Raw genomic sequence first — 13888 nt, forward strand, 5'->3', positions numbered from 1 at the left:
TTGCAATTCCTCTTCTAAACAACAACGACAAAAAAATCCTACTACCAATTTTTTCTCCACAGTAAATATCCGTTGTATTGGTGTGCTCATCACCACGTTGCTTGGTCTCTCTCAGCAAGACATCAGTGTCCATTGCCATGAGAGCAGTCCTGTATAGAAAATATTGGTGTCAGATCTGTAACACTGCCAGAGCTCAAGGTGCAGCTGCAGAGTGTGCCAGACCATGTATGTGATGCCACCTGTGTGGGTTTTACAGTGCTCTCATTGCTGGGAAGGGTAAGCAGAAGTCAAATTGATTGCTGAGGCAGGGGAAGCAAATTATGCCTTGTCACAGAGGTGAATGTGGCAGTGACACTGAGTAGGGTCCGGCTATGTCCTGATGTGAATGGTGACCTTGAGCACTGGGAGGACTTGTCTGAGGGAACCTGGAATAATTTTTAAGAGAATGGGTCATGTTGTAAGAGGAGAGGAATGGAAATGATGTCCTTTTCTGGAGAATAACTGTTTCGGACTGGGGAATGGAGGATACTTAGAGGAAAGCAGGAGCCAGGATGGGCACAGAGTGTTTCTGCCCAGGATCCTTTCCCAAGTTCCAAGGGTGTGAAGTTGGAGGCCTTCTGGATCTTGAGATGATATGTGCTGTTGAAATGGCCACAGAGTCCTTTGAGGTTATGAATATCTCCCATCAGAGACAGTCCCTTGTGCTGCCACTGGCCTGACATGTGGAATGTGCTGGATAAGAGTTGGTAACATTCAGACTCCTGAAGGTTTTTGCTGCTGCTGCTGCTGCTTTGGGAGTGTTGTTGTGGGAGGGTAGCACTTCAAACTGCTTTCCATGTGTATTGTAGGGCGTTTATACCAGCTTCCACAGCTCTTGCCATGGTGGGTCTGTGCTCCTCTTCAGACACGATTTTCATGGCAGTTGAGGGGGTGGCTGTAATCTTGTTGAGCTTTTCTTCCCCTTCCTGTGCTCTTGCAGAGTCGGTGTGGGTAGAGATGGTGTGTGCTGTTATCACACACGGCTCCTTCTGGTGTCTGGATTGTACACACCAAACATCCTCACCTACAGAGCAGCCCAGGTCTGGTTTTCTGTGGTAGAAATTCTCCCACCCAGTTGTCATTTTGAGTGCACTTGTGCTTCATCTCTTGGTGTGGTATCTTGAAGGAGGAGATTTGTGGGGACTGGGATGAGAACTGTTCATGACTCTAATCACAAAACCTTTAAGAACTCGATTTGTATTTGAAATTGCTGGAAAGACACAAAGCATCCTGGCATGTGGGAAGAGTCCAAGAGTCACAGAATGGATTTGCAGCACTCTACATCATATTCTTTGTGCCAGGCATGGGAGAAGGGGAGGATTTGAATACATCATTGGGGAGGAAATGGAGAATGTCTGCTTAATAGTGGAGATCCCAGTTCCCAGGGTGTAAGACAGATGATTGCAGTGGAATATCACGAGGAGGGTCCCACCACACAGTGCTGCTCTCCTGGGATCCTCTCAGGACACCCAGAGGTTCTGCGTATCTTAGGGCAGTGTTGTTCTTTCTGGTACTGCTGCTGGTGGAGACATCTGCCCTGCGTGCCTTTAATTACTTGGGTTTGATGTGGAATGTTGTTGGTCAAAGAGAAGCTTTTTGAAATTTGGATCATGCTGCTGTGCCTTCTGTGAACGTTTCATTGGTTGCCTTTGCTCTTAGCCTTGCTAGAGAGGGGAAGGATTGGTCTTGTATTCAAGATGTTGCCTTAACTTGCATTTCAATAAAGTGGAATGGAACATTTTGTTTTTCTTTTCTCCTCTCTAATAAGACCTGCCCAACCTTTAAATTTTTGCAGTGTTTTCTTTATTTGTTTTGCTTTTTTCCCTGTCATATTGGCAAAGTGTTGGTAATGTTGGATGAAACGCAGACTGCTGATTTTGGCAGCTGTCAGGTGTCAGATGCTGAGTGGTTTCCCACTGGTGTAGGGAGTCCCCTTTCTGCCTGAACTCAGTTTAATTTTGAGAGAATTGTCTGTAATTTACAGGTCTGCTTCCATCCTCCATTGTGATAGAAATACATAATGGGCACTGTATTCTATTCAGTTTTTGCAGAACTTGAGTTATTTTTTTAATGTCCAGCTTCCCCAGAAATACTAAATACTAATACTAAATAAAATGTTAAGGGCAAATATCCCTTTAAACCAATTTCCCTCCCTGAGGATGTTTCTTTTCTGAAGAAGGAACCAGTCATGCCACAGGTAAGTGACTCACCTGAAGTGGATGTGTCTGAGATAGGTGTTCTTCAGCTTCTCTTCACTTGTGCCATCTTTATTTTGAATCATCACAATGTTGACCCTATGGGACAAACAAAGCATCATTGTCTGCTTTCGTACTTTCCCTGCAGCTTCCAGGCACAGCTGGGTGGGTGGCAGCCGCTGGGAATGGAGGAGGGACCACAGTCCACCTCAGGGAGTGGCTGTGTTGGGAGTCACGGGGATGTTCTTAGTGCCAATGCCGTGGTGTTACCTCGGTGCATTTTGTTTGACTGTGTGACAGGGGCATCCTGCGAATGGTTGGGAGGTTTTCTGTGGGGAGCAATGCTCGTAGATACTGAGGATGTGGGTGTGTTGTCGTGGCAGTGCATTCGTGCCTTAAAGGGAAGGCATAAACTTGGCATTTCGTAGGTAGAAAACGAGTCAGGAAGAATCGAGATACATGAAGAAAGCTCAGGAGTGGTGCTTTCCCAATGCTTTTTAAAGTTTTTATGGAACATTTTCGTGCTGGGCTGTGATAGCTTTGAATTTCTGAACAGGAAAATCCCCTGAGTTGTTTGGACTCTTTCAGGCTTGCTTGCACAGATGTCTCAGTAGCTGTGGCTTCACCTGGTGTGTCAGAGAGTGGTGGAACCTGTTCTGATACACAGGAGCTGTTCTTTGGCGTGTGATTGCCTGGCTGTGTTATTGCTGCATCCTTGAGAGTACTGGAGGCTGAAGTGTCTGGCCTTTATCCTGGAAAATGGGGAAGTTGTAAGTGCATGGACAGGAGGAAAGCAGGAAGATTTTTACGTCTTGGAAGAGATGGAGGGCAGAAGGGAAGAGAAAGGAGAGCTTTTGCCAAAGAACGTGTCCCTATTCAAAGTCGAGAATGTTGTAAACGCAGTAAAAGCTTCCTTGTAAGGGAAAAATGAAGAGAGGATGGAAACGGAAGGAAATTGGAAACAAGGATAGGGAAGGAAGGAAACAAGGATAAGGAAGGAAACAAGGATAAGGAAGGAAACAAGGAAGGAAGGAAACAAGGAAGGAAGGAAGGGCAAAGAACGAAGACAGTAGTAGAAAAAAGAAAGGGAAAAGGGAGTATCCATAAATGGCATGTCACTGACACTACCACTGTATACAGAAAGGGTGGAAGGAGAGAAAGGAGAAAAAGAAAATAAGAAAAAAAGAGAAGAGAAAGACAAACGGAGAGAAGAGGAATGACACAAGGAGGTAATTAAGAATGGGAGATGAAAAAAAGAGAAAGAAAAAAACGGCAGAGAAAACGAGCAGTATGCAGCGACCTTACCTCTAATTGCCGGTCGGAGCTGGTTCCCAACAGCGTCTGCCTCGATTAGAATATTACGCACACCGGAGCTGATGGTGGCGCCGGAGACTTGGTAAATCCGACTTGTTCTGTCAGCAGTGAGGCTCCGGAGGCGACTCGCGAGTCACCAGAAGAGATGAAGAAGAGAGCAATGGAAAAGGCCCAAAGAAAAAAGATGAAGGAGTGTCAGGGGAGCAACGGACGGCAGATGAGACGGCCATGACGGAGCGGAGGCGCGGGCGCTGTGGCGGAGCGTGTGAGGCGGCGGAGCAGCGCACGGTGTCGCTGCAGGCTCAGGAACGGCGTCTGGGCGGCTCCGCCCCGGTGCGGCGGAGAGCCCGGCTGTGAGCGCGGGGGGGCGGCGCGGGCCGGGCAGCAGAGCCGGTGCGTCCGGGCGGCGGCGGGGAGCCGTGCGGGGCCCGTGCCGGGGCCGGCAGCCACAGCGGCACAGGCGGCGGCGATGGGGGAGCGTTGTTGTGCGGTGGTGCGGGTGCTGGTGCTGCAGGCGGCCTGGGCGCTGTCGGGCGGGCAGGTGCGGTACTCGGTGCCGGAGGAAGCCAAGGCCGGCACGGTGGTGGGCCGTCTGGCGCAGGACCTGGGCCTGGAGGCGGGCGAGGCGGAGGCGCGGCGGCTGCGGCTGGTGGCGCAGGGCCGGCGGGCGAGCGTGGAGGTGAGCGGGGCGAGCGGCGCGCTGCTGGTGAGCTCGCGGCTCGACCGGGAGGAGCTGTGCGGCAAGAGCGCGCCGTGCGCGCTGCGGCTGGAGGTGCTGGTGGAGCGGCCGCTGCGCGTCTTCCATGTGCAGCTGGAGGTCACCGACATCAACGACAATGCCCCCATCTTCCCCGCCGCCCGGAAAAACCTCAGTTTGTCGGAGAACTCCCCCCCCGGGTTCCGTTTCCCGCTGGAGGGCGCGTCGGATGCGGATATCGGAGCGAACGCGCAGCTCTCCTATACACTCAGCCCCACCGAGCATTTCTCTCTGGATTTACAAAAATCGAGTGAGCGAAATCTTGTACCCGATCTTGTTTTAACGAAATCTCTGGACCGCGAGACGATTCCCGTTCACCGGTTGGTGCTGACGGCGAGTGACGGGGGCCGGCCGTCTCTGACAGGAACAATGGAGCTGGTGATCTCAGTTTTGGACGCCAACGACAACGCACCCCAGTTCAACCAGTCGGTGTATAAAGTGAAGCTACCGGAGAGTGCTGAGGTGGGGACGTTTGTGGCGCGTGTGAACGCCACGGATGCGGACGAAGGAATTAATAGCGAAGTGACATTTACTGCAACCAGCTTCATTCCCCCGAGTGGAAGAAATGTGATTTCCGTCAATCCGAATACAGGAGAAATTCACCTCACAGCAGCCCTGGACTTCGAAGAAGTCAGTATATTTGATTTTCGTATTGAAGCAAGAGATAAAGGGACACCCCCGCTGTCGGGTCACTGCAGCGTGGAACTGGAGGTGCTGGACGTGAACGACAACGCGCCGGAGGTGTGGGTGACGTCGCTGTCGGTGCCGGTGCCGGAGGACGCGTCGGTGGGGACGGTGGTGGCCCTGCTGAGCGTGTCGGACCGGGACTCGGGGGCGAACGGTCGCGTGCGGTGCTGGGTGTGGCCGGCGTCGCCGTTCGGTCTGGAGGCGACGTTCGCGGGCTCGTACTCGCTGGTGCTGCGCGAGGCGCTGGACCGGGAGCGGGTGTCGGAGTACGAGGTGGAGGTGCGTGCGGAGGACGGCGGGGCGCCGGCGCTGCGCGGCAGGCGCGGGCTGCGGGTGGCGGTGTCGGACGTGAACGACAACGCGCCGGCGTTCGCGCAGGCCGTGTACACGGTGCTGGCGCGGGAGAACAACGCGGCGGGCGCGGAGCTGGCGCGGCTGTGGGCGCGGGACCCGGACGAGGCGGGCAACGGGCGCGTGAGCTACTCGGTGTGGGAGGGCGGCGTGGGCGGCGGGTGGCGTCCGGCGTCGAGCTACGTGTCGGTGGACGCGGAGAGCGGGCGTCTGTGGGCGCTGCAGCCCTTGGACTACGAGGAGCTGCAGGTGCTGCAGTTCGAGGTGCGTGCGGTGGACGCGGGCGAGCCGCCGCTGTGCGGCAACGCCACGGTGCAGCTGTTCGTGCTGGACGAGAACGACAACGCGCCGGCGCTGCTGCCGCCTGCGGGCTCGGCGCCGGAGGCGGGCGGCGTGGCGGGCGAGGCGGCGGCGGCGGCGGCGGGCTCGGTGTCGGTGTCGGGCACGCTGTGGGCGTGGGCGGCGTGGGGGGCGCCGGCGGGGCAGGTGGTGGCGAAGATCCGCGCCGTGGACGCCGACTCGGGCTACAACGCGTGGCTGCGCTACGAGCTGTGGGAGCCGCGGGGCAAGGGCCCGTTCCGCGTGGGGCTCTACAGCGGCGAGGTGAGCACGGCGCGGGCGCTGGAGGAGGCGGACGGCCCTCGCCAGAGGCTGCTGATCGTGGTGCGCGACCACGGCGAGCCGGCGCGCTCGGCCACGGCCACGCTCAGCGTGTCGCTGGTGGAGGCCGCCGAGGCGGCGCTGGCCGCGGCCGCGGGATCGTCGTCGTCGTCGTCGTCGCGCTCGGCGGCGGGCGCGGAGATGGGCGCTGGTGCGGCGAGTGCGGCGACGAACGTGTGGCTGGTGGTGGCCATCTGCGCGGTGTCGAGCCTGTTCCTGCTGGCCGTGGTGCTGTACGGGGCGTCGCGCTGGGCGCCGCGGGCGGCCGTGCTGTCGGGGCCCGGGCCCACGACGCTCGTGTGCGCCAGCGAAGTGGGCAGCTGGTCGTACTCGCAGCGCCACAGCCGGAGCCTGTGCGTGGCGGACGGCGCGGGCAAGAGCGACCTCATGGTTTTCAGCCCCAACTTCCCTCCGCCGCCGCCCGGCCCCGCGGCCAAGGACACGCAGCCGGAGCCCTCCGCTCTCCTGGACACGGTCAGTGGCACCGCCTTGCTCGCCTCTACTCTGTCTCTTTCCATTTGCCCCTTCTCTCTCATTTCCTAACCTGGCTCTGCTATTAGCCGGGCTCCGCCTTCTTGGCCTGAGGGCGATGGGTGCTTAAGTGAGTTCATTGCACCTTTGTGTCTGCTGCCTCGTCCTTGCAGGGTAAGGGAAGTGCGGTAACCTCTTTGTGTAGAGACCCCTGAGATTTGCTGGTGTGGATGTGAATTGTTCCGGCCTAGAATGAAATCACTGCTGGTTGCCATGGGGGCTGTCCTGTGATGCCTGGAGGTTTCCGTTTTGGAGACAACGCTCCTGCTTGCTGGTTGTGTAGATTTTCCACCCGAGCTTGCTGAAGCTGTGCAGGACAGGCTGTGACGGTGACAGTCCCCCAAGTGCTGTGTACCTCCTCATTGCCTTTGCTGACTGTGGTGGTATCACATGTGGTTTCTTCTGTGCCCTCATGTTCTGTCATGTGTCCTCTACAAGCGATGTGAGGCAAGGTGACCAGCTGGACTTGTGTTTCCACGTCATTATTAAAACTGGGAAGGCTTTGTGGTCTTTTCATGTTTTGTTTCACGCCCAGATTTTGTTAGCTGCAGTTGTTAACTTGCATTCCTGGCTGGAGAGGTGGCTTGATGGACCCTGACCTTTTGTTGACATGTTTTTTTTAATATTTACATTTGGAACACCTTTACAATTCCTTTGCAATTCCTCTTCTAAACAACAACGAGAAAAAAATCCTACTACCAATTTTTTCTACACAGTAAATATCCGTTGTATTGGTGTGCTCATCACCACGTTGTTTGGTCTCTCTCAGCAAGACATCAGTGTCCATTGCCATGAGAGCAGTCCTGTATAGAAAATATTGGTGTCAGATCTGTAACACTGCCAGAGCTCAAGGTGCAGCTGCAGAGTCTGCCAGACCATGTATGTGATGCCACCTGTGTGGGTTTTACAGTGCTCTCATTGCTGGGAAGGGTAAGCAGAAGTCAAATTGATTGCTGAGGTAGGGGAAGCAAATTATGCCTTGTCACAGAGGTGAATGTGGCAGTGACACTGAGTAGGGTCCGGCTATGTCCTGATGTGAATGGTGACCTTGAGCACTGGGAGGACTTGTCTGAGGGAACCTGGAATAATTTTTAAGAGAATGGGTCATGTTGTAAGAGGAGAGGAATGGAAATGATGTCCTTTTCTGGAGAATAACTGTTTTGGACTGGGGAATGGAGGATGCTTAGAGGAAAGCAGGAGCCAGGATGGGCACAGAGTGTTTCTGCCCAGGATCCTTTCCCAAGTTCCAAGGGTGTGAAGTTGGAGGCCTTCTGGATCTTGAGATGATATGTGCTATTGAAATGGCCACGGAGTCCTTTGAGGTTATGAATATCTCCCATCAGAGACAGTCCCTTGTGCTGCCACTGGCCTGACATGTGGAATGTGCTGGATAAGAGTTGGTAACATTCAGACTCCTGAAGGTTTTTGCTGCTGCTGCTGCTGCTTTGGGAGTGTTGTTGTGGGAGGGTAGCACTTCAAACTGCTTTCCATGTGTATTGTAGGGCGTTTATACCAGCTTCCACAGCTCTTGCCATGGTGGGTCTGTGCTCCTCTTCAGACACGATTTTCATGGCAGTTGAGGGGGTGGCTGTAATCTTGTTGAGCTTTTCTTCCCCTTCCTGTGCTCTTGCAGAGTCGGTGTGGGTAGAGATGGTGTGTGCTGTTATCACACACGGCTCCTTCTGGTGTCTGGATTGTACACACCAAACATCCTCATCTACAGAGCAGCCCAGGTCTGGTTTTCTGTGGTAGAAATTCTCCCACCCAGTTGTCATTTTGAGTGCACTTGTGCTTCATCTCTTGGTGTGGTCTCTTGAAAGAGAAGATCTGTGGGGACTGGGATGAGAACTGTTCATGACTCTAATCACAAAACCTTTAAGAACTCGATTTGTATTTGAAATTGCTGGAAAGACACAAAGCATCCTGGCATGTGGGAAGAGTCCAAGAGTCACAGAATGGATTTGCAGCACTCTACATCATATTCTCTGTGCCAGGCATGGGAGAAGGGGAGGATTTGAGTACATCATTGGGGAGGAAATGGAGAGAATGTCTGCTTAACTGGAGATCCCAGTTCCCAGGGTGTAAGACAGATGATTACAGTGGAATATCGCGAGGAGGGTCCCACCACACAGTGCTGCTCTCCTGGGATCCTCTCAGGACACCCAGAGGTTCTGCGTATCTTAGGGCAGTGTTGTTCTTTCTGGTATTGCTGCTGGTAGAGACATCTGCCCTGCGTGCCTTTAATTACTTGGGTTTGATGTGGAATGTTGTTGGTCAAAGAGAAGCTTTTTGAAATTTGGATCATGCTGCCGTGCCTTCTGTGAACGTTTCATTGGTTGCCTTTGCTCTTAGCCTTGCTAGAGAGTGGAAGGATTGGCCTTGTATTCAAGATGTTGCCTTAACTTGCATTTCAATAAAGTAGATTGGAACATTTTGTTTTTCTTTTCTCCTCTCTAATCAGACCTGCCCAACCTTTTAATTTTTGCAGTGTTTTCATTATTTGTTTTGGTTTTTTCCCTGTCATATTGGCAAAGTGTTGGTAATGTTGGATGAAACGCAGACTGCTGATTTTGGCAGCTGTCAGGTGTCAGATGCTGAGTGGTTTCCCACTGGTGTAGGGAGTCCCCTTTCTGCCAGAACTCAGATGAGAGTTTGAGAGAACTGTCTGTAGTTTACAGGTTTGCTTCCATCTGCCATTTTCATAGAAATACATAATGGGCACTGCACCCTGTTGGGTTTTTGCAGAACTTGAGTTATTTTTTAATGTCCAGCTTCCCCAGAAATACTGATAATGTTAAGGGCAAATATCCCTTTAAACCAATTTCCGTCCCTGAGGATATTTCTTTTCTGAAGAAGGAACCAGTCATGCCACAGGTAAGTCACTCACCTGAAGTGGATGTGTCTGAGATAGGTGTTCTTCAGCTTCTCTTCACTTGTGCCATCTTTATTTTGAATCATCACAATGTTGACCCTATGGGACAAACAAAGCATCATTGTCTGCTTTCGTACTTTCCCTGCAGCTTCCAGGCACAGCTGGGTGGGTGGCAGCCACTGGGAATGGAGGAGGGACCACAGTCCACCTCAGGGAGTGGCTGTGTTGGGAGTCACGGGGATGTTCTTAGTGCCAATGCCGTGGTGTTACCTCGGTGCATTTTGTTTGACTGTGTGACAGGGGCATCCTGCGAATGGTTGGGAGGTTTTCTGTGGGGAGCAATGCTCGTAGATACTGAGGATGTGGGTGTGTTGTTGTGGCAGTGCATTCCTGCCTTAAAGGGAAGGCATAAACCTGACAGGTAGAAAACGAGTCGGGAAGCATCGAGATACATGAAGAGTGCTCAGGACCAGTGGTTGCCCCACGCTTTTTAAAGTCTTTATGGAGCACTGTCGTGCTGGGCTGTGATAGCTTTGAGTTCCTGAAGGAGAAACTCCCCTGAGTTGTTTGGACTCTTTCAGGCTTGCTTGCACAGATGTCTCAGTAGCTGTGGCTTCACCTGGTGTGTCAGAGAGTGGTGGAACCTGTTCTGATATACAAGAGCTGTTCCTTGGCGTGTGATTGCCTTGCTGTGTTATTGCTGCATCCTTGAGAGTACTGGATGCTGAAAAGTGTGGCCTTTATCCTGGAAAATGGGGAAGTTGTAAGTGCATGGACAGGAGGAAAGCAGGAATATTTTTACTTCTCGGAAGAGATGGAGGGCAGAAGGGAAGAGGAAGGAGAGCCTTTGCCAAAGAATATCTCCCTACACCAAGTCGAGAATGTCATAGACATGGTAAGATTACTCCCTTCTTGGTACGGGAAAAATGAAGAGAGGATGGAAATGGAAGAAAATTGGAAGCAAGCAAGAAAGCAGTAGATAGAGAGCAAGGGAGAAACTGTAATTGAGTTTGCTGGCATGTCACTGACACTTCTACTCTCCACAAAAAGGGAGGAAGGGGATAAAGGAGGGAAAAAAGGAAAGGAAGAAGAGAAAGAAAACCAGAAAGAAGATGCTAGGAAGGAATGACAGAAGGAGGTGATTAAGAATGGAAAATGCCGAAGAGAAGAAATTTAAAAACGGGATTACTCACCGAGGATGCCTCTAACTCCCGACCAGAGCTGGTTCCCACCAGCCTCCGCCTGGATTAGAATCCAGTGCTCCGGCGTTGATGCCACGTAATTAGAGTTGGTGGATCCGAATTCTTTTGTTTACCGCGCGGCGCCGGAGGCGACTGGAGAGATACCAGAAGGGATACAGAAGAGAGCAGTGAAAAAAAGCCCAAAGGATAAAATAAAAAAGAAGCACTTTTGGAAGAGACGGCGGAGGAGATGGGCATGACGGAGCGGAGGCGCGGGCGCTGTGGCGGAGCGTGTGAGGCGGCGGAGCAGCGCACGGTGTCGCTGCAGGCTCAGGAACGGCGTCTGGGCGGCTCCGCCCCGGTGCGGCGGAGAGCCCGGCTGTGAGCGCGGGGGGGCGGCGCGGGCCGGGCAGCAGAGCCGGTGCGTCCGGGCGGCGGCGGGGAGCCGTGCGGGGCCCGTGCCGGGGCCGGCAGCCACAGCGGCACAGGCGGCACAGGCGGCGGCGATGGGGGAGCGTTGTTGTGCGGTGGTGCGGGTGCTGGTGCTGCAGGCGGCCTGGGCGCTGTCGGGCGGGCAGGTGCGGTACTCGGTGCCGGAGGAAGCCAAGGCCGGCACGGTGGTGGGCCGTCTGGCGCAGGACCTGGGCCTGGAGGCGGGCGAGGCGGAGGCGCGGCGGCTGCGGCTGGTGGCGCAGGGCCGGCGGGCGAGCGTGGAGGTGAGCGGGGCGAGCGGCGCGCTGCTGGTGAGCTCGCGGCTCGACCGGGAGGAGCTGTGCGGCAAGAGCGCGCCGTGCGCGCTGCGGCTGGAGGTGCTGGTGGAGCGGCCGCTGCGCGTCTTCCATGTGCAGCTGGAGGTCACCGACATCAACGACAATGCCCCCATCTTCCCCGCCGCCCGGAAAAACCTCAGCATCGCGGAACTGTCTGTGCCGGGGTCTCGTTTCCCACTGGAGGGCGCGTCGGATGCGGATATCGGAGCGAACGCGCAGCTTTCCTACACACTCAGCGCCAGCGAGCATTTTAGAATAGAGGAAGAAAACAGTAACTCTCGCAGTAAATCCTTATTTCTGGTACTCACGAAATCTCTGGACCGCGAGACGATTCCCGTTCACCGGTTGGTGCTGACGGCGAGTGATGGGGGCCGGCCGTCTCTGACGGCCACTATGGAGCTGTTTATCTCGGTGCTGGATGCAAACGACAACGCGCCTCAGTTCAACCAGTCGGTGTTCAATGTATATTTGCCCGAGGACGCTATACAAGGCACGCTAGTGGCGCGGATGAATGCCACAGACCTGGACGAAGGAACTAACAGAGAAGTGAGATATGAAATCGATACTATTGTTCCTCCCTCTGCCTCAGATTTATTCAGCATCGATGCAAATACTGGGGAGATCAGACTGACGGGCGCCCTGGACTTTGAGGCAGTTAATTTATATGACCTAAATGTTAAGGCGACAGATAAAGGGACACCCCCGCTGTCGGGCCACTGCAAGTTAGTACTGGAGGTGCTGGACGTGAACGACAACGCGCCGGAGGTGTGGGTGACGTCGCTGTCGGTGCCGGTGCCGGAGGACGCGTCGGTGGGGACGGTGGTGGCCCTGCTGAGCGTGTCGGACCGGGACTCGGGGGCGAACGGTCGCGTGCGGTGCTGGGTGTGGCCGGCGTCGCCGTTCGGTCTGGAGGCGACGTTCGCGGGCTCGTACTCGCTGGTGCTGCGCGAGGCGCTGGACCGGGAGCGGGTGTCGGAGTACGAGGTGGAGGTGCGTGCGGAGGACGGCGGGGCGCCGGCGCTGCGCGGCAGGCGCGGGCTGCGGGTGGCGGTGTCGGACGTGAACGACAACGCGCCGGCGTTCGCGCAGGCCGTGTACACGGTGCTGGCGCGGGAGAACAACGCGGCGGGCGCGGAGCTGGCGCGGCTGTGGGCGCGGGACCCGGACGAGGCGGGCAACGGGCGCGTGAGCTACTCGGTGTGGGAGGGCGGCGTGGGCGGCGGGTGGCGTCCGGCGTCGAGCTACGTGTCGGTGGACGCGGAGAGCGGGCGTCTGTGGGCGCTGCAGCCCTTGGACTACGAGGAGCTGCAGGTGCTGCAGTTCGAGGTGCGTGCGGTGGACGCGGGCGAGCCGCCGCTGTGCGGCAACGCCACGGTGCAGCTGTTCGTGCTGGACGAGAACGACAACGCGCCGGCGCTGCTGCCGCCTGCGGGCTCGGCGCCGGAGGCGGGCGGCGTGGCGGGCGAGGCGGCGGCGGCGGGCTCGGTGTCGGGCACGCTGTGGGCGTGGGCGGCGTGGGGGGCGCCGGCGGGGCAGGTGGTGGCGAAGATCCGCGCCGTGGACGCCGACTCGGGCTACAACGCGTGGCTGCGCTACGAGCTGTGGGAGCCGCGGGGCAAGGGCCCATTCCGCGTGGGGCTCTACAGCGGCGAGGTGAGCACGGCGCGGGCGCTGGAGGAGGCGGACGGCCCTCGCCAGAGGCTGCTGATCGTGGTGCGCGACCACGGCGAGCCGGCGCGCTCGGCCACGGCCACGCTCAGCGTGTCGCTGGTGGAGGCCGCCGAGGCGGCGCTGGCCGCGGCCGCGGGATCGTCGTCGTCGTCGTCGCGCTCGGCGGCGGGCGCGGAGATGGGCGCTGGTGCGGCGAGTGCGGCGACGAACGTGTGGCTGGTGGTGGCCATCTGCGCGGTGTCGAGCCTGTTCCTGCTGGCCGTGGTGCTGTACGGGGCGTCGCGCTGGGCGCCGCGGGCGGCCGTGCTGTCGGGGCCCGGGCCCACGACGCTCGTGTGCGCCAGCGAAGTGGGCAGCTGGTCGTACTCGCAGCGCCACAGCCGGAGCCTGTGCGTGGCGGACGGCGCGGGCAAGAGCGACCTCATGGTTTTCAGCCCCAACTTCCCTCCGCCGCCGCCCGGCCCCGCGGCCAAGGACACGCAGCCGGAGCCCTCCGCTCTCCTGGACACGGTCAGTGGCACCGCCTTGCTCGCCTCTACTCTGTCTCTTTCCCTTTGTCCCTTCTCTCTCATTTCCTAACCTGGCTCTGCTATTAGCCGGGCTCCGCCTTCTCGGCCTGAGGGCGATGGGATGCTTAAGTGAGTTCATTGCACCTTTGTATCTGCTGCCTGGTCCTTGCAGGGTAAGGGTAGTGCGGTAACCTCTTTGTGTAGACCCCTGAGATTTGCTGGTGTGGATGTGAATTGTTCCGGCCTAGAATGAAATCACTGCTGGTTGCCATGGGAGCTGTCCTGTGATGCCTGGAGGTTTCCGTTTTGGAGACAACGCTCCTGCTTGCTGGTTGTGTAGATTTTCCACCC

General features: G+C 56.3%; 2 protein-coding genes across 2 annotated transcripts; both read left to right on the top strand.

Annotated features, from left to right (window-relative positions):
* Positions 1 to 4017: 4017 nt before the first annotated feature.
* On the top strand, positions 4018 to 6546 carry LOC309578690 (protocadherin alpha-6-like; the record flags this gene model as incomplete). Its single annotated transcript, XM_082291481.1, has 1 exon — positions 4018 to 6546. One exon carries the CDS (start codon positions 4018 to 4020, stop codon positions 6544 to 6546), a length of 2529 nt encoding a protein of 842 aa, XP_082147607.1.
* A 4547-nt stretch (positions 6547 to 11093) lies between these two features.
* LOC309578691 (protocadherin alpha-6-like) lies at positions 11094 to 13607 on the top strand (the record flags this gene model as incomplete). The annotated part of the gene is made up of 1 exon (XM_082291482.1): positions 11094 to 13607. The coding sequence occupies one exon, from the start codon at positions 11094 to 11096 to the stop codon at positions 13605 to 13607; it is 2514 nt and encodes an 837-aa protein (XP_082147608.1).
* Between the last annotated feature and the right edge of the window lie 281 nt (positions 13608 to 13888).

Source organism: Coloeus monedula, assembly GCF_965178545.1.
Source record: "Coloeus monedula genome assembly, chromosome: 15".
Taxonomy (NCBI): domain Eukaryota; kingdom Metazoa; phylum Chordata; class Aves; order Passeriformes; family Corvidae; genus Coloeus; species Coloeus monedula.